Source organism: Aureobasidium pullulans, assembly GCF_000721785.1.
Source record: "Aureobasidium pullulans EXF-150 unplaced genomic scaffold scaffold_49, whole genome shotgun sequence".
NCBI lineage: Eukaryota > Fungi > Ascomycota > Dothideomycetes > Dothideales > Saccotheciaceae > Aureobasidium > Aureobasidium pullulans.
In genome coordinates this window covers 59,556-79,286 of record NW_021941069.1, presented here as the reverse complement: position 1 = coordinate 79,286, position 19,731 = coordinate 59,556, and the positions used below count along the sequence as shown (strand labels likewise).

General features: G+C 44.4%; 5 protein-coding genes across 5 annotated transcripts; 2 read left to right on the top strand and 3 right to left on the bottom strand.

The window, feature by feature from the left end:
- Window positions 1-4,336: 4,336 nt before the first annotated feature.
- M438DRAFT_285613 (uncharacterized protein) lies at window positions 4,337-6,616 on the bottom strand (the record flags this gene model as incomplete). Its single annotated transcript, XM_029901543.1, has 2 exons — window positions 4,337-4,990; window positions 5,054-6,616. The coding sequence occupies 2 exons, from the start codon at window positions 6,614-6,616 to the stop codon at window positions 4,337-4,339; spliced, it is 2,217 nt and encodes a 738-aa protein (XP_029754679.1).
- A 726-nt stretch (window positions 6,617-7,342) lies between these two features.
- Window positions 7,343-9,226, top strand: M438DRAFT_329797 (2-polyprenyl-6-methoxyphenol hydroxylase; the record flags this gene model as incomplete). Its single annotated transcript, XM_029903264.1, has 4 exons — window positions 7,343-7,843; window positions 7,904-8,788; window positions 8,838-9,015; window positions 9,063-9,226. 4 exons carry the CDS (start codon window positions 7,343-7,345, stop codon window positions 9,224-9,226), a joined length of 1,728 nt encoding a protein of 575 aa, XP_029754678.1.
- Window positions 9,227-9,743: 517 nt separating this feature from the next.
- Window positions 9,744-12,045, bottom strand: M438DRAFT_285600 (putative long chain fatty alcohol oxidase; the record flags this gene model as incomplete). Its single annotated transcript, XM_029901542.1, has 2 exons — window positions 9,744-11,673; window positions 11,726-12,045. 2 exons carry the CDS (start codon window positions 12,043-12,045, stop codon window positions 9,744-9,746), a joined length of 2,250 nt encoding a protein of 749 aa, XP_029754677.1.
- Window positions 12,046-16,978: 4,933 nt separating this feature from the next.
- Window positions 16,979-18,170, bottom strand: M438DRAFT_389845 (alpha/beta-hydrolase; the record flags this gene model as incomplete). The annotated part of the gene is made up of 2 exons (XM_029909044.1): window positions 16,979-18,057; window positions 18,113-18,170. 2 exons carry the CDS (start codon window positions 18,168-18,170, stop codon window positions 16,979-16,981), a joined length of 1,137 nt encoding a protein of 378 aa, XP_029754676.1.
- Window positions 18,171-18,418: 248 nt separating this feature from the next.
- On the top strand, window positions 18,419-19,649 carry M438DRAFT_329796 (NAD(P)-binding protein; the record flags this gene model as incomplete). The annotated part of the gene is made up of 3 exons (XM_029903263.1): window positions 18,419-19,192; window positions 19,253-19,483; window positions 19,536-19,649. 3 exons carry the CDS (start codon window positions 18,419-18,421, stop codon window positions 19,647-19,649), a joined length of 1,119 nt encoding a protein of 372 aa, XP_029754675.1.
- Window positions 19,650-19,731: the final 82 nt, after the last annotated feature.

Sequence of the window (19,731 nt, the reverse complement as noted above, 5' to 3'; positions counted from 1 at the left end):
AGATAGTAGAAATGTTAAAGAAGTAGATAGTTAATAAGTACTTTAAAGGAATAAAGATAGGCATTAGAAGAAAGTAAACGCGAGGCTCTATTTATTCTAGCTACCTACTTACGTAATCTTAGACTTAACTTTCTATCTTTTATAGCTAGGTATTAGGCATGCGTAATAGGAAGTTTGCCTTCACTCTTTAATATAGTATTATTACTTTAGTAAGTAATTTTGCTTATACTACTAGTTAGAACGTATAGTTATTAGTATTTATGTATCGCTCTACTTAATAGCTAGATTCTAGCCTCTCTATAAGCGCAATAATAGATGGCGATTTTTTATCTCGTATGTCTAGACTATCTAGGTACTCGTAGACTACCCTTAGTAGTAGCATAGAGATATAGACTCTATAACGCTTGTCCTATATAGCGACGACATAGGATATAGTACGTATGTTTATGCCTTTCTCGCTTACATCTACGTCATTAGAGTAGCATAGATAGACTCCTAAAAGCTAGCTAGATTAGAAGGTATTATAGAGAACACGATATAGTCTAGGATAATAGGATACCTAACATCTAAGCTATATAGTCTAAAAACAAATGTAAGCAATGAATATAGCACATTCTCGGTAGGTATACACTTCTATGTCTTTGTTATGCTCCCTCTAAGTGCACCATCATTATAGTTCCTTAGAGTTAGAGTTATTAGATTATTAGTCTAATTATATTTGCTAGGGTAGTCCTTTAATAACTCCTTAGTATAGTGCACTAGGTTATCTTCAAATACATATATACTTTAACTAGGCTCTACAAGATCTACCTATATTTTGGCCTACCTATTATGTTCTAGTAATTATTAAGGCGCTATTAAGCCTTATGCTAGGTTAGCTATTATAGTATAATGCGCCCTATACTATTATAGCTACTATGCTAGTAGTACTAATCTATAGGATAAATGTATTCCTATAGTAGTTCGTAAAATAGAATAAGATAATTAAGGGGAATAATGTAGGATTATAGGAACCCTTATATAAGCTTGTCTCTCCTACGAAATCCGTTTAAGGAAGGTAACGTCGCATTATGTTTCTAACTACAAAGTCTATTAGAAGAAGCATATCTAGCGCAAAATCGATAATCTTCTATATCTAGAATGATAGACATAGAAAGTAAAGATACTTAATCGATAGATAGAGTTTTTGACGCTATTTAGATATCCTAAGACTTAAGGCTAGATTATCGAAGATATTAGTAAAGACTATAGGCTAAGTATAAGAGAGAACCTTTCCTTTAGAGATGACCTTCTTAGTAAACAACAGTACTACTCTACTAACTATAAGAACATAAAATAGTATTGCCTATAGCTAATCTATCCCTTAATATCTAAAATTAACGCATTCTTAGTAGCACTATTAAGGTATAAGTTAAACTTAAGATTAAGGCCGCACTAGTTAGTAGCTACGATATAAGTCTAGCTATATAAAGGACTTTTCTATACGAAACATAGGTCTATAATCTAGACGATGACGCTACTTCTAGCGTTAGAAAGCTTATTGCTACGTATTAATCTACTAAGAAGATATTATCTTAGCAGAAAATCTAGCGCTATTATAGATAGAAGGAAGGATGCATAGAATAAAACTAGGCATTAGCAAATAAGTAAGTTACTATCTAGGTATAGAGAATAGTAGAAATAAGGATATAAATATAGGAGTAGTAGACTTATTGCTTATGCGAACATGTTACGTATACAATTATAAACTAGATGCCTTAACGAGACGACTCTAGGTACCCTATATATTAGTTTATCTCTACTATACTAATCTTCTTGTTCTTAAACTATATTAAGGAAATAGCGGCCTTACTACTATGTTTTGTAGCCTTAGACTACATTAGCTCTAAGAGAGTATTTAACCTCTCTAAGGAAAGATTACTAGTCTTAGATAGGAAGAATTATGCCTATCTAAAACCTACTAATATAATGGTAGTAAAGACTAATATAGTTCTAGTAGTAGTTATAGTAACAAACATCTTAGGTATAGCTCCTAAGTCGCTATATTAATTTACGAAGTAGACCGCTATAGCGATAGATCTACGAAACATACGTAAACGTAAGGGGAAGATCTCTATGTTAATAAGATGTTAAATTAGTTCTAGTTTAAAAGACTCGGTTAGCAATATTATAGCAATAATCAAATTAAAAATCTTGCTAATAGCCTAACTAAATCTAGAGAAGTAGATTATAGTAATAACACCCTAGACAGTATGTTGTTAATACCTAAGAAGAGAGCTATATAAATAATAGTTATAGATCGAATGGTAAATCTAATGTCTAAAGGACGTTTATAATTAATGGAGTCGACTAGGAATAAGGTATAAAGGAAGGCGTTAATAAATTTAATAAGACCAAAAATTCTAGTAGTAACGAACTTTTCTTATGTTTCTATCGTGCCTACGAGAGCGGATTCTTAAGCATTATAGATTGCAAAAGAACTAGCAACTAGCACTACTCTACTAGCTAGGGAGTTAAGCACTAATAGCTAGAAATATACGGAATTTGTTTAAAGGTATGCCTTATATTGCACTATAACTCCCTCTAAGAAGACCTATAGCCCCTAGGAGATAGTTGTTATAATCTAGGGCACTCTAACTACTAACATCTATATAAAGTATTTTACTAAGGTATATAATAGCCTTAATGTACGTAAGTAATCGAGCTTAGGATTTAGATTAGCTCCTTATCTTAATTTTGTAGTTCGATACTAGTAGCAACTCCTACTAGATTTTGTCCTATGCTATACACTACTTAGTTACTATGTATTACTTAGTTAGACTAGTACTATTAAGGACACTAGAGGGGATGTCTTATACTAGAGAACCACATTATTAGCAAATATAAACAACGATTATTAGAGTAGGTAATTATATAATGATTATTATAGCCTTACTAGCTCTAATTAGGACTGTAATATGTGTACTCGTATATATAGGATGCTTCACCCTCTATAGGGCATCGTTCTAGTTATAGGAATCTTGGTCGTTATTAAATGTATTATGTTCTAAGCTATGTATTCATTTAGTGGTTTATAAAAGTGCTATTACTTATAGCTAAGCTACCATTTACGCGAGCACCGTTAGCGTTAGTCGTGTTATGTCCGTAATGTAGCTTATATGGGACTTACGAGGTTATAGCGTCTAAATAGCTATAGGTATCTAAGCTTTATAGGAGTAGCGCTAACCTACATCGATCTTATGTAGCTCGATAGCTCTTACGAGGACTTATTAGGAATAGAGGAACCTTTTGCCTTCGTAGAAAGCAGCATAAATCTAAGAGCTTAGTGTCGTAGAAGATAGAAGATTAGGTTATAGTAGAAGTAGGTGTTTAGTAACCCTAACCCTCTCTACGTCGCCGTCTTAAGCTCGATACTAGCCCTACCATCTCTATATCGACCCTCTACTTAATATCGTAAGCAAATCTCTTAATGAAACCTTGCTAATTATGATGCGTTAGCGTTAGAGGCCCTACTACTTCCGCTACTACTCTACGCCTTACCTAGTAACAAGACGGATGGCGACTTTAGGAATGCAAAAGGTTAAGATGTGACTTCGTAAGGCCTATAGCTAGTATATGTGCGTTCCGGAATGCCTTGTCCTTTTCTTAGCTCGTAGGCTTAGTCATTCTGAATTAGTCTCGTGGCAATGACAGTCTTACGCTATTACATGGTAGCGGCTCTTCATATGCTACGGGCTGGCAAGTATTGGCCATAATAGGTTTCTTCGATTTCTACATGAATCTCCAGTCTAGTGCCGCAATAGGCCATATTTCCGCCATCAAGACATCGTGAAACACAACCGACTGTGCTCCCGGGATCCTCAAACATATCAGTATGGAGGGGCCACCGTCGTAAAGGATGCAAATGCCGCTTGCTTGTGCATAAAAGCTGCTGGCAAACGTTAAGGATACGGTGTAAATATCCGGCTTCCAAAGCTGGTATGTGAAGATGGTTAACAAACAACGCTATTCCTGTAACGCCATAACATAACATAACATACACATACTCACAGGTCCACCTCTGATTCAACAGTCGATTCCCAGGATGGAAATGCCAAGATAAACATAAGAAGAGTGTTCCGAGAAGACTCCATGTGGTAAAACTAACCTGACGCACAGGTGGATTCCCAGTATACATATGTTCCAATCGTTCCCCGCTTCCTTTCTCTCGCTTGCTTGCTTGCTTCATGTTGTCGACATTCCTCGGCTGATAGGTCTGAGAACCAGGTGTGATGTTGTGGAAAGCATTGCGCCTCGAACAAAGCATACTTTTACTATTAACATTGGTCCCCCTATCTTACGCGTTGATCCCAAGAATGTCGTTGATCAAAGTGAAGTCTGCGCCTATGGGCCAGTAAAAATCGTCTGTGCTAGCGAAAGCAGCCTCGGAGATGTTGTCAGCAAGATAGAAAGAATGTTCGGGGGCACTCGTCGGCGCGTCGACATGTATGGCGGCAGGTGAGCTCCCTCTGTGCTTATGCTTGTGCTCTACAATGCATATACGATGGTATAGAGCTCTTAATCCTTGGTGTTGTGTTGCAACCGCAGGACTATAACCCCGCAGCAGTTGAAACACGGAGTCGCATTGTTCCCAAGCAGCCTTCAGACCATCGGTTCCGGTTCTCTCACTGAGTGCATCACACAAGATCGCTAAGAGGACAATCGTGCCGGCAGCGCGAGCGTAGAAAGCACTGTACCACCAAGCTCCGGTGGTGTCACAGGTTAGACTTTGGTGTATGGTGTCTATCAATTGGACGGACTGTACAACGCAAGCTTGAGCGAGTGATTGGATAATGCTCAACGAGATGTCAATTGAGCTGGTAGAGCTTGACGGCCCGGCCACTGGCTGCTTTGATCCTTGTTTACAGACGTGGTCGCAGAATCGAACAAATATGGGTCGATATAGCAGGATGCGAAGGTGTGTACGGCGAATTTGCAAGATACAAGCCTGCTGCGCGACCTGTGCTCCCAGACGCGAAGTTACTTCCTTCTTCCAGTGCAAATGATCTGGAACCTGGGCTTCGAATCGGGTAATTTGTGCATCAATGTCTAAAGTGATGTCAAAGCTGTCCTTGCTGTTTTGCTCCGATTGCCCAGTCGAATGGCCATATATCTGAGACATGACATCTGCAAGGATCCTGTAGAGCTTGATCGATTCGTTGTAGAAGTCCAGCCATGAAGGATGGTGTTCCGGTAGATAGGTCATATCCTTATCATTCATGTTTCGGGGACACGGAAGAAGCAGTGACCCCCGAAGCATCTGTGGCCTGCCCAGAGTCATACTAACGATGGCATCGAGCATGACACAACCGTGCCAAACGCGTCTGCGCATCTCTAGATCCAGTGCAGTAAAGATTTGGTGTACCTCTTTGGGCTCTACATGTAGACCCAAGCCCTGTGCAAGTCGACAAGCGATGCCGATACAATTCCAGCACCTGCTAGGAAATGGTGTAGATTGGAGGTATTGCGCCATGAGCAACAGGGACTGCACCATCGCTAGCGAGCCATTATCGAAAAGGTCGAGCTGACATAAGCTGCGCGCTTTATCGGCAAATATATCACCAAGTGTTGTTCTCTCGTCTGATGGTAGGTCCATGAACTGCACGCCGAGAGCGAGCATCGAGTTAAGCGCACAGTGAAATACGATATCGTCCTGTCCGCATGATCTGGACCCCAGCATGCCCACGTCTGAAAGATCAAGGTCTTTTCTGGCGGCCTCCGGGACCCATATGTTATCATAAGCTTTCCCGAATACCATTCTATTCACGAATGGATATAGATGGTGGACTTTTTCCCAGTAGGTAATCATTACCTTGTCGACAATGGCTCTCGATGGGAGGCTAAGATATGCTTGTTTCGAAGGAGTCCTTGTGCGGGATGCACTGCTTGTTGTAGACGTATTGAGAAGAGCGACTGGTTCTACGTTCAACATGGGGACTTGCCCAGCGATTGTGGCGTGAACCTGATGCATGAAAGAAACGGCAGACGATCCGCCGTAGAAGGAGTTGTCTTGCCCTCGCTCAACAAATTCAAAGCCGTCTGCTCCCATGGCGTCGACCGAGGATGGCTCGCTCGCAGGACGTTGTTCAGTAGAATAGGCCAATGGTACAGCTCGCAAGGCGCTTTCTGCCACCATCGGAGCCCTTGGCTCGGCCCGACCACCGATGTCCTGGGGACTTGCTGGATCGGCGTTGACCGATCCACGCGCGCGTTCCAGGGATTCGAGTTCCTGAATACGTGCGCGCAAACTTGAAAGGTGGTCATTATTGCATTCTCGAGCCTCAAGCTCACGGATGCGCAACAGCAAGCCTGAAACGTATCCATCATGATCTGGAACTCTGTTCGGATTGGGAGTGTAACGACATTGCGACCTTAGGTTAGGACGCTGTGCACATTCTCCGCATACGGGTTTCACGCCGTCACAGCGGCTCTTCCGCGAGCGACAAAGATCACACGCTTGTGCAACCTTGCGCCTTTTGCGTTGTTCATTTTGCTCAGCCGGAGTGCCTGTAATGGCTTGCTGTTGAGAATGGTCTTCCGATTGATTGGCGGTGAACACGCCGAGCGGGTCTGGCATCTTGAGAGATGTGACACAGGCAAGGAAGGCTTTGTAACTTGGGCCACCGCTAGCAGCGATTGCAGCAGCGTGCCAAGGAAAGTGGCACCGAGGTACCCACGACCCCGCACACTCAGGATCTTCACGTCAATGTAACTATCGAAGGAAAACATCCCAACGAATGTGTGATTTGGAGCCAGACAATTTGTCGTGTGATGGTCCAAGACTCAGCATCATGGTTTGCGTGCGGATCTCATGTAGGACTGATGATCCTGCGCGGAATGACGTCCAGCCTCCATGCCTCCAATACGACTATTGCTAGACTTGCTGTCATTTCCATGAATCAAACAGATCTTTCGTATCTATCGTTGCATCTCTTTAGCAAAGCGCCCGCCACAGTGTCATGTCGAAAGATCCATATTCTGCCAATGTACACCTTAGAATATCGAAGTTGTGATCGGTCGATGTTTTGGGACCACGGATAGATCCCGTACGCATCACATGACTGTTCATCAGTGCCCTTCCATCCGGATATCTCGAGCGGGTTGACGGAATGGATCCCGGTACAGCTTAACTCGGTACACAACTTCAGGTCGTTGAGCCGAAGACATGAAGGGACAGGTTCCCTGCATATGTATCACTCGAATCCGGAAAAAGCTTATCCGGGATTCAAGAACAACTCGATATTGCAATACCTCGATTCTGACTCTTACGACAATCATCTCCCAGGATCTGTTGCCAGCGACAATGAGCATATTCGAGACGGAAGTTGTCATTTGTGGCAGTGGCTCCGCAGGCATATGCGCTGCCATATGGCTTGCGCAAGCAGGCATCACTTTCCGTTTCCTCGAGAAGAATGAGGGACCATTAATGATCGGGCAAGCTGACGGAGTCGCGTGCCGCACCGTAGAGATATTCGAAAGCTTGAACATCTCCGAAGAGTTGCTGCGTGAAGCATACCATGTTACCGAGCTGACATTCTGGAGCATGCGCGGCAATAAGCTCGAACGAACAGGGCGAGCACCTGATACACCTCCGGGCTTGTCCCATCTTCCCCACGTCATCCTCAACCAAGCCAGAATCAATGAATTGTTGCTCGACAAGATGTACAGCTTCAACTCAGACCAGCACATCGACTATGCCCACCATGTCAAGACAACCAGGATCGGTATGGTGAAGGACTATCCAGTCGAAGTTATTGCCGAGCATTGCGGTCAGGAAAGGATCTTCCGAGCGAAGTACGTGCTGGTAAGTTTCGAGAATGAACTTCGTCACTGCAATTGTCAGCGTTGATCAGTATATCGGCAGGCATGTGATGGAGCCCACAGCAGTGTGCGTCGATCGCTCGGCTACAAGATGCTTGGTGATTCGTCGAACGCGATCTGGGGCGTGATGGATATTTTTCCAAAGACAAATTTTCCTGACATCCGAAAAAAGGCGACCATTCACTCGAACAGTGGTTCTATCATCATCATCCCGAGAGAGGGAGGATACATGGTGCGGTTTTATGTTCAGATGCCAGCAGGAACAGATGCAAAGCAAGTGTCCCTCGCGGGACTGCACCAGCGTGCCGCATCGATCCTAGAGGGCTATGATTTCGAGGTACAACACACTTTTTGGTGGTCTGCGTATTCAATCGGCCAACGACTTGCCGAAAAGTTTAGTGCATATGATCGTGTGTTTCTAGCAGGAGACGCATGCCACACCCATTCGCCAAAGGCGGGTCAAGGAATGAATGTCAGCTTGCAGGACGGCTACAACATTGGATGGAAGCTTGCTTATATCCTTCGTGGTAAGCTCCGACCTGAGGTTCTGGACACCTACGTGTCCGAACGTTCGACGGTAGCAGCCGATCTCATCGCCTTCGACCGGTCGCTTACCCAGCTGTACACCACAACACAGGCAAAAAGTGCGGCAGAGAATTTTCAAGACCATTTCCTGCGGAGTGCGAAATACATGGCTGGTCTCAACACTCGATATGGAGAGTCTCTCCTCATCGATATGAAGAACAGTGATCATCATTCTGCCAGGAACGTGCACGTCGGCATGCGCTTCCCGAGTGCCCAGGTCATTCGTCTGTCTGACGCAAGACCTCTAGAGTTCGCCAAAACATTGAAGTCTGATGGCCGATGGCGGATCGCTATCTTCATCGGCGACATAACGAAGCAGGTCGGCGCAGACAGACTGAGAAATGTGAGTCGTTTGTCGCAATCTCAAGCTTCCAGGTCACTGAATATTGAAGGTCACCAACTACTTGAGCTCTGTCAAGGGTCCATCTACGGAATATGCTACACCCGGACAAGATTCCGATTTTGGCATCGAGCTGCTTCTTTTGTTATCAGGTCGTCGCGTTGATATCGAGTTGTATCGCGACATTCCCGCTTTGTACTACCCAATTCACAAGGAACACGGGATGGCTGGTACGTCGACGATCACCACACTACAGACCTTGCCTAACATGCCACAGATATCAACATGATCTTCATCGACGACGAGAGCTATCACGATGGGCATGGTCATGCGTATGAGTTGTTTGGCATTGACAATGATCATGGATGCGTGGCCGTGATTCGCCCCGACCAATGTGAGCCTACAACCGTTCCACTGGATCATCTACTGACTAGATTCTAGATGTTTCAATGCTTACAAGCCTTGAGAACATTAGCAAGGTTGGAATATTTTTCAAGAAAATCTTACCTGTGACTGGGAATAAATCGTCGTTCCTCGAGTAGTCAATAGTGGCATCTACTTCGGCTCACTAAGAGCGCGGATATATAATTGAGCCTGGATTTATACCCAGATTATCTTGGCCTAATCATACAAAGCTAGTGCGCTTAAGTTCTTCGACCTTGGGATTAAGAGGCAAGTCACTTCTTCGATCTTTTAGTGCGGGATCCCTCTGGTTCTTTATCACTTCAGATATTAGTATATAATCACTTTCATAAAGAGATTTGATTTCGAGTCGCATGTTGACCCATGGGCTGGACATCATAAAGCCCTCTTGCAGGATCAAGAATTCAAAGCGTGAAACATCGGCAGTCTGTATAAACAACTAGCTATAACAGTCACTTGGTAACATACTAGATACTTCAACTATCTGGATACTTGACTAAATTTCGTGCTCATGATTGCGACGCTTGAGGGTTGACTAGAGCTTAGCACGAGATGGCTCTGCTTCTGACGCACCACTGACGGCCTGTGGGATTCCTCTACTGATACCCCTCGCAGTGGCCATAGCTGTAATCATAGGATTGACGCCGGTCGCTCCTGGAAGAACGCTTGTGTCTACCACATATAGGGCTTCGCAACCCCAGACAAGACCATGGGGATCGACCACGCCCAATTCGGGAGAAGCAGCCATCCGAGCTGTTCCCATCTGATGGGCCGAACCGTATGTAGTGTGCGCAGGCATTCCCATCGTGGCGTACCGTTCGAGCCGAGCCAACCAAGTACAGAACGCTGGATCATTGAGGTCCGTGCTTGTCTCAGTTCCCGGTCGGTCGTAGCGGTCCTCTCGTACGTATGGATGCATGCCCGGCACAGACACATGGATTTCTCGAGCACCTTCAATAAATTGTATCTTTGCGAGAGCGACCAGACCAGTAGCAATATGCTTTCCGTCCTTTTTGCTAACGTCATAACTCAGGCGGATCTTCTTTGAATCACTCGGATCCATCGTGATCTTACCTTCTCCTGTATCGCGTGCTAACGATATGTATCCGGTCATGCGTCGCATCTTGGCACAGAAGGTTTTCCAGTCCAGTCCGGAGCTCCAAGGAAACAAGAGGAGAAACATAGAAGGTACCATCGCGGTAGCTTCCAGTTTGACGCCGTAGCCAGAGCTTATACTCTCGAAGTCCTTTACTACAGATGTCAGGATCGCTCCCTCCCAGGGTCGAATGTCCTCATCGTAGACAGCGCTTAAGAACGAGACCGGGTGGAGTTTGAGGTGCTCGCCGAGATGAGGATTACGAATTCCACTACGCTGTAGTAGATGTGGTGTTGCAAGAGCACCTGTAGCAAGTACAACTGCTCTTCGAGCGACGATCCTGAGTCTTCGTGATCTAGTGATGCCATCTTTGCTTTTACGTCCAGACCATATTCCAAAAGCTCCAATCGCCCTCCTGTTCCCATTCCTACAGTCGCTCCTTGCCGTTGAAAACAGAAGATGGCTGCATGAAAATCCTTCTATGAATCGAGCTCCGTTCCTGGCGGCATCTGGGAGCCACGTCTCAGTAGGACCTTTTTTGCCACAACTTCCGCAGCCAAGAGTACATAGACCACACTCATGAGCTGCTCCTCCTGTGTTTTGAGGAACGACAGAAGCATTCATGCCAAGTTTCCTGGCGCCAGAAAGTAGGCGCTGGTTGGTGAAATTCTGCTTCACCTCCGCTACGCCAACGCCCATCCGCTGACAGACAGCATCCATATCTGCCTGAAAAGCGCTGCTGGTAAAATATGGCAGACCGTATTGTGATGCCCATTCCCGACGAACGTACTCCTGAAGCTGGAGCGACGCGGACCAGTTGACTGTTCCCCCTCCACCAAAGCACGAGCCAGACACGGCATAAATATTTCCGGATTCGGATCCAGTCAGTCCACCATTCTCGAACAAGTTGTGGAGAGCTTTATCCTCTGTCATAGGCAGACACTGGGGAGACCAGTGATAACCCTTGTCAGCAACCATCACCTCGAGCCCTTGAGCTGCCAAACTCGCTGCAGCTACAGCACCCGTACAGCCGCTCCCTAACACAAGGATGTCTGTCTCGAGGACGATCGTCCCGTCAACGCCTGCGACTTCAGGTTTCTCCGAGGTTGGCCAAGGCCGCTCGAAATTGAAGTCGAAGCCAGGGCCAAAGTTGTGGCCTGCGACGTGTTCTGGGAAGGAGAGCACACGACGAAGTGATGGTGAGGTTCTGATCCAAGCAAGAATCGTCAATTGTGTGAATGTCTTGTGCAGCTTTCGCAAAATTGGCAGTCGGGACTTCTCCCAGCCTTGTATGATGACACTTCGTGTATATACCGGAAGAGCTGTGAACGGAGTGACATGACCGGTCAAAAAAGTGCTGGTACGATTCCTAGATGCCATGTTGAGCCCCATTCTTGCCACGAGATTGTCGAAAAACTCACCCCAAAACAGAGAGGATTAGAAACAGCTCGCGCCGCTGTGTTGCGTTGATACCATCGAATACGATCCGGGCAAGAGCATCCTTGAATTCCGGTATCAGAGATGGTTTCTCTGCAAGATATTCCCTTGCTAGCTCATCTCCAACGTCACTGGGTCGAGTGACGACAGAATAGGCCGGCTGAAAATGTCCTTCGCCCTCATTGGGGCCGCTCTTGTCATTGACGCAAGGGATGATAGCATCAGCTAGACTACAGAGTGTTTTCCAGTGTTGGTCGTTGAAAGGTGGAGCCTCGGGCAGTGTTGGTTCATGAACGTCCTCCATAGGAGCCACTGTTTCTGACTCGAACATCTTCGCTACAGACGAGAAGTATCTAGTTTGCAGATGAAATGAATGGGTAGGATACACAATCGAGCACATATGCACGGACATATGTCGTGCACCCTTTACATCCCGAGGTCCACGATTGCGGATCGAGTCCGAGGCACTGCTCACTTCCGCCCCACGCTTGGTCGCCCTTCGCTAGCTCCGCTTTCTGGTGGGACAGCGGGGTGCGACGTAGTCGTCTCTGTCCCGACCACAAACGTCAAAGCTCCCGCAGGACCTCGGGCGAAGTCCGAGCTCCTGGCTTTTGGTCTGTATTCGACAATCGGCGTTCGTCGTCGAAAAAAAACCTCCAAAAGCGGAAGTTATCCATGAATCTGTATACTCTCCTTGACCAAGTTCGTCTCACGCCGGCCGAGCGCCAAATGCTTTGCGACGCATTGAATGCCGAACAACGTGAGTCGTCAATTGAGGGCCAGAGATCACACAGCCAGGACTCACAGCATGACCAAGCTACGAACAATAAAGATGTCCACGCACCGCCACAAGCACGAAAACGACAAATTGGATCTACTAGCACCGTATCGGCTGAGAGCGTGACAAAGATACCGCCATCGATCAAACTCCACGACAGCCATCACAGTCCTTTTCTGGATATCTTCAATCTGAACGATACAATTCGACTGTAGCATTTAATGGAGGATAAGAAGAAGTGATAAGGGACATTAAGCTTGCCATGATCAATTAGAACGTTAACGCCACCTAATCGTGTCTTGCAACTACTAATAGCGATATCGTTTGCTTCCAATACCCCGTCATCTCGAAGTCAGACAAAGCTCGACCAAATATAAATCCCCATTCTGCTCGTGAGTGTCTATAAATCAACCTTTATAAGCCTTAGTTAGAGATGGAAGGTGTAGGAAAGGTGGATCGAGCATACCATTCCCATTAGGTTAATTTTTAGCAATGCTAGGTTATATGCAGGTAGCCCTCTAGAAAAGCTAATGATCGTCGGTGTCCACTCACCTTATACTTAATCTAAGTATTAGCACAGTACATATCTCCTATATATGAGAAAGACTTAGTTTTCCACTATATTACAGTATATAGGTCGAGATCTAAGTAAAGGAGGGGATTTGCTCTTACGACTAGCGTAACTATCTCGAGCTACCTAGGTAAAGCTAGAATTTATAAGGGTGCTTTAGTGAATCATGCCGTAGCCCTATTCATTTAGCAACTTTTAGTATTACGTAATACTAAGCGTAACTTAGCTAGACTGTCTAAGAACTTTAAGCTTTATAGGACTTAGAGTCGTAGTTTAACATTACGTATAGCGTAAGAATATGTTTAGAGCTTAAAGATAAATGTCTACACATGTATAGAAGTATACCTCTTCTTATGTAAGGTGTACAAACTAGACTGCTATGCTTATCTTAAGATAAATTTAGTAGCAACTATCTTACATTCCTAAAATTAATGTTGTCCTAAAGTTTAGAAGACATTTCGTAGTTTTTAAGCTCTTCTAAGAACGTAGGATACGTAGGGAGCAGTGCGTACGGAAAGTCGCTCTAGTTTTAATCTTTATTAGTAAGAAGTGTCTTAAGAGAAAATGTATAATAAGAGATAACTTACTCTATAGAGAATATAATTATATAGTACGAGCTTTAATAGCATTTGTAGAATAGAAGCTAAGCTTAATAGGGTAAGGTTAAAATGAAAGCTATAGAATGCTTCTAAGAACGACTTATAAGTAATTCTAAGATAGAGCCTAGTAGCTACGTTAGGCGTATAACTAAGTAGTGTTACTATTTAGCTAATAATGTAGGGTAGAGTTCCTCTAGCGTAAGAAAGAATTACTTTATAATTAGGGAACTAAGCCCTAGTGCCTTACATAATTATATCTATAGCCACCCTTATAGTCTTATAGGGGTAGTCGATTATAGGCTAAGGCATATAGGAGTTTATAGGGGTTATATTAACTAGGTAAGTTAGGTAAACGAAGATAACGCACTTTCTACGGTTTAGCTTAGCCTACATAGGTTATAAGTCTAGATAGCTAAGATATGTGTTTCCTTGTCTATAGCGAGTAAATAAGGTTACTCCGTTAGCGTATAGCTTATCTACTACGAACCGAATTTCTTTAAGAGCAGCTTTGGTATCGAGTAGACTTAGTAGACTAGTAAAAAAACTGAACTAAGTTAGTTGTTTATCCTAAATCCTCCTCGCTTTAAGATTAAGGTTACGGGCTAAGTTATAGGAAGCCTACCCTTATAACATATAAGCACCTAGAGTAGTAATAGAGAGAACGGCGGTACGAACACCTAATTTGTCTATAATGCGCTCTAATTTAGTCTATGTCTAGGAAGGGGTAGGCTAGCCGCTAGGATTACCCCTAGCCTACTCGACCGCCTTTATATAGAAGTTAGGAACAAAATGATAGTATATATCGACCTTATTCGGTGTTAGGGCTTAAGGCTAGCTAACGACCTCGTCTTTAATCGTTTTAAGCACTACTACGGCCATTGTTACGAACCTAGGTTAAGGTGTAACGGTAAATTAATGTTAGCGTAACATAGATGTAGGCGCCTAAGAAGTGAGCGAGTTATTATTAATGCTAGATCGCGAACTTAGATCTTAGTAACCGCGAAGTCAAATATCGTAAGATTATATATTATAGCGACGTTATTAGAGAAACGGTTAGGATTCTTCTACCTAGTAGTGCTACTCTAGAAGTTTACTAGCAAGCATCCGACGCACCTTAGTAGGCAATTACGCTACTAATATGCCTCTATAAGCATAGAAAATCTTCGACTAATTACGTTCTCTACACTTTATAATCCTTCGACGCTAGGTAAATGTATATAAACTAACGAAGTAACTAAGTAACTAAGTAAAGCTATAGCAGTCCTTAAGGAACTTATGTACATCGTATAGGCATAGCTAGTAACTATAGTAGTCTTAGCGCTAACAATTTCTTTATTCTTACTATTTACTACTATCCGATATATATTCCTACCGATAGGCCTTCGTAGGACCGAGAATAGAAGCCTACTATACCTTCTAGTAGGGCCAAGAGGAATGCTACTAATCGGAAATCTTCTATAACTAAAGAGTGCCCGTAGCGACATTAAGCACTAATAGGTTAGTAGTTATTCTCGTTTAGTTTATACATTATCGCTAATAAGACGTAGCAACGAAGCCTTATAAGGTATAGGGAAATAGTAACAGTTTACCTCGGATTAAAGACCTAGATCTTTCTAAACAGTACTTAAGTAGTTAACGAGATTATCGCTAAACGCAGCTCGTAGACTAATGGTCGATCTCCGATGCCTATCGCTAGCAGTATTATTAGTAAGAGCAGTCGATCTTTGCTCCTACCCCCTAATAGCTAGACTAAACGCCGAAGAGTTATATATAGCTTATTAAACGGTATAGCTCTTAAGCAGTATAGTAAGTAGTAGGAGCTCGAAAGCACTTAGATAATGGCCAAATATCTACTTTAACCTTATAGGTAGTTTAGGCACCATTACTGCTACGCAAATTCTATAGTTTACTAGATTACTCTAGGACAACGACTTATGAAATCGGGCAAAGAGCTTAGTAATCTATAGGATGTTGTTATAACTTTTGTCGGTAGCATTAGCGAGAGCTTAATTAACTAGTTTCTGTAGCTTAACAACGTACCGCAATTTCTATAGTTCTAGCGTCCCTACTAGGAGAAGATTAGGGAATAGAACTATAACATCTACTATAAATGGTAGTAGCCTATAAGAAAAGAGATTAGGAATAGTACTACCCCTCCTTCTTTCGTATAAGATGTCCCCCTTAACCCTAAATCTAAATATATAGGCTCGGACTAAGACGCTATATATGTCGCTATATAGTTAATCGAAGCGGGAAGCGATACTACCTGTAAAGTCCTTAACACCTTTATAATAGCGGCTATCTACTATCCTAATATATTTGCTCGAGCTCGTAACAAAGTTAACTCTATCTATAGCAAAGATAGCACTTTAAGGATGCTAGGCTTAGCGGATTTAGAGAACATGCCTTATATTTACGCTATTATTAAAGAGCTCTTACGATGGCGGCCGATTTTTTAGATAAGCCCTAATTACTCCGCTACTATAGATATCCACTTCGAGGGTTTCATATTTCCTACTAGAATAGGCTTTATCATTAACGAGATCGCTATTAGTAACGAATGCGAAGATACTAACATTTTAAGCCCGAACGATAGCTAGATAGTTATAAGACTAATGTATTGCATAGTATATAGTAGTTTAGTAGTAGAAGACGAATCTATGTTAGCTATAGATTAGCGTAGAGAGGCCTCTTTATTAACATCGCTCGCCTAGTACTCTACTACGACTTTACTATAGTAAGTAATCCTTAGGAGTTAAGTAGGTTCTTTTACTGACTTTATAGGATACTAAACTAGATAGCAAACGCTTAAACCATCACCTTACTACTAAGCTGTTCGTAGCAGAAGTCTTAATTAGAAGCAAGGAATATAAGGATCTAGTTAAATAGGAGGCAGAGGCCGCCGGTGTCTTCGAGCTCGCTAAAGGAGAGATCTAGAGGATCTTCATTCGAACTATCATTAATATAGCATTAAGATATCGTAATCACCTAGGATGTGCATGTGGTTAACCTTTTCCAATTCTGTCGAGGTGTAATAGCATAAGATGTCGAACAATTACAGCACGCTGTAAGCGGCTGAAATTTAACAGTCAATCTTTCGCACCTGTGGTCCTTGTAACTAAGATCGATCAAGCGCTTTTGTCAAAGATCTGGAAGCACGGTATAATTGGTTGCTCGAAACAGGTGGTCATCACCCAGTGTGAGTAAATAGTGCCGGCATCGGCAGGGGTTGATTCAGTCAATAAGCATGCTACAAATTCAGGATGTACTAGACAATAGCCGCTAGACCTTATGGGTTTTCTAATCTCCCACGTAACCAGATGATCATCCTTTCCAGAGGTGGATTGTTCTCTGTGCGGCTCATCGCCAACGTGAGCACATGGTCGTGCGCTTCTGTTTCCCCGACATCAAGATGTACGCTTGTCGCAGAATGACGAGACTCGATTCCTGCCTGTAAAGTCTTTGTGAATTCAACGACATGATCATGGAACATTTCTTGTGCACCGACCGTGATGTACATGGCTTTGACTACTGAGTCCAGGCCATTCCACCAATCCGATCCTGCAAACAAAGGCAATGCCCAGCCTTGACCGTTTTTAAGCTCAGCACTCCTGATAGGCTCAGAAAGAAATATGCGTGCGCTCTGCTCGACTAGTTGCGGAGAAAGCATGTCAACGTAAGCATTCCGCTCGAAAGACGGCGTTGTGGTATCATCCGTGAGCCATGGTGACACTAATATGGCTCCAGCTAACGGTTCATCGAGATGAAGAGGATCGACCGATGGGAGCGGGTGCATGGCCAACGATAGCAACGCGAGAGCAAGGTTTCCGCCGGCCGAGTCTCCCGCGATGAATATGTCGCACGGCCGAACCCCAGTATGTAGCAAGAGACTCAAAGCATCCCGCGCTTCCTTGAGTTGCGTGGGATACATGAACTCTGGCGTCAACGAATATTCCAGAATAGCGATGGAAAGCGTGCCTTGGGACGATTCAGCCATGCGCAAACACCATTCAAGATGGCCCGAGGACAAAGGCGCATTATATCCTCCGCCGTGAAGGAAAAGGAGCACTTTGGAGGTGCGCACATGCTTGTGTCTGATCCAATGTAGGTTCTTGGCTTGTATGAAGGACGGCGCTTCAGTGACAAAGACTTGTTCGCATCGCGCGGCTTGTAGCCTCCGAGAGACAGATTTCGTCCAAGCTTTGAAAGTCTGCTCTGTGGAAGGTAGAATGGCGACGATTTGTCGCGGCGTCAGACATGTCAACATCGTGCGCACAAGCGCCACGCGTAGATATTCTCGTACGGAAAGGCCTCGCTGGTATGCATACACAATATTTCGGCAGCAGTTGTAAATTGTAATAAGAGGGACTGAGCCATATTAACATGCTGTGAAACCTTCAGGTATGGACAATCTAGCACATACCCACGACAAGCAGTAGCCGCACCAGGTCGAGCTTTTCGAAAACGCTGAGAACAATCATCTTGGAAATGAGCGGTCAAGTCTCACGAATGCGAACAATGAATAGCACGAATCATCATTCCTAAAAGTTTTGTATTGGCCCGGAATCGATCCGAGATAACCGGGGACCTTGGAGGATCAGCGGAACCGATCGGCAGAGTACTGTCATGATATGAACCTCCCCCAGAGTGAATAGCGAAACATTCTCATGCTCTGATTAGTTACTCTATTGATCATACCAAGTATCTTGTCCCGTACCTACAACGCAGAATGACGCGATCGCTGTTCAAATTGCCCAGAGAGGGATTCTACATTGATTTTCTTGTTCTATGGTCTCGAGCCACGGTCCTGAATCCATATCTTGCTGCTTTGATCTGGGCAAGCGTGGGGTTTTGGAGATTCGACAATCGGGAGGCGTTCAGCACGACAGTCTACGCCTGGCCTTTCGACACTTGGTACGCGTCTCTGATCTCGACTTTCACGCTTCTCGGAATCTTGCTTAAACTGCACGACTTTCTAAACGACCAAATTCTGAACAACTGGAACAATGCTGATAGCTGGGATTGGAATCAAGAGATAGTGGTCGTCACTGGAGGCTGCAGCGGGATTGGGCTAAGCATCGTTGAACAACTCCTTCTTCGCAATGCACAGACCACCATCGTCATCGTGGACTACGTCAAACCCCTGTTCGAAATCGCTGCAGACGGCCCTCTACGATTTTACCAATGCGACTTAAGCGACAGTACTGCTATACAGCAGATTTGCAAAGCCATCAAAGCTGACGTTGGCGACCCGACGGTACTGGTGAACAATGCTGGACTCACACGAGGTCAGACAGTGATGGAAGGAGAGTATGGAGACGTCGAGATGACCTTTCGAACCAACATCATCGCTCCATTTCTTTTGACAAAGGAATTCCTGCCCGCAATGGTCGCTCGAAACCACGGTCACATAGTCGGCATCTCCTCGATGAGCGCAATGATAACGCCGGCCGGACTCGCTGATTATGGGGCGACAAAGGCAGGCATGATCATTCTGCAAGAGGTTCGTACCTACAATAGCATGTTATCTCGCCAAGAACTCTCTTACTGACATTTTGCGAAGACATTGCGCGCGGAGCTGAAGTTCAGACACAATGCGCCAAAGGTTCGCGTCTCAACGGCTGTCCTTGGGTTCATCAAAACTCCCATGTTCAAAGGCAAGACAAATCAATCTAACTTCTTGTCGCCTCTCATACATGTTGATACTGTCGGAGAAGACGTCGTCGATGTACTTTATAGCCGCCGCTCTCGAACCACCTTCTGGCCTGGAATTTCAAGATATCTGGCTAGTCTTGTAAGCCGATCAAAACATGCCGCGTGACCGCACTGACTGACACAATCAATAGCGAGGAGGGCCGGAATGGTTGCTTGCACTCGCAACTAGATCAACGGAAAACTTGCGGGTAGACTACAAAGGGCGTCAAAAGCTAGATCGGGCCACGGGAAGGCTGATTGATTGAATGGACATTCCGGTCGGGACGGGTTCCGGGACAGCTCCGAGCGACTGAGACCCTCAGGATCCGTGCACTTGTGAGCGTTCCT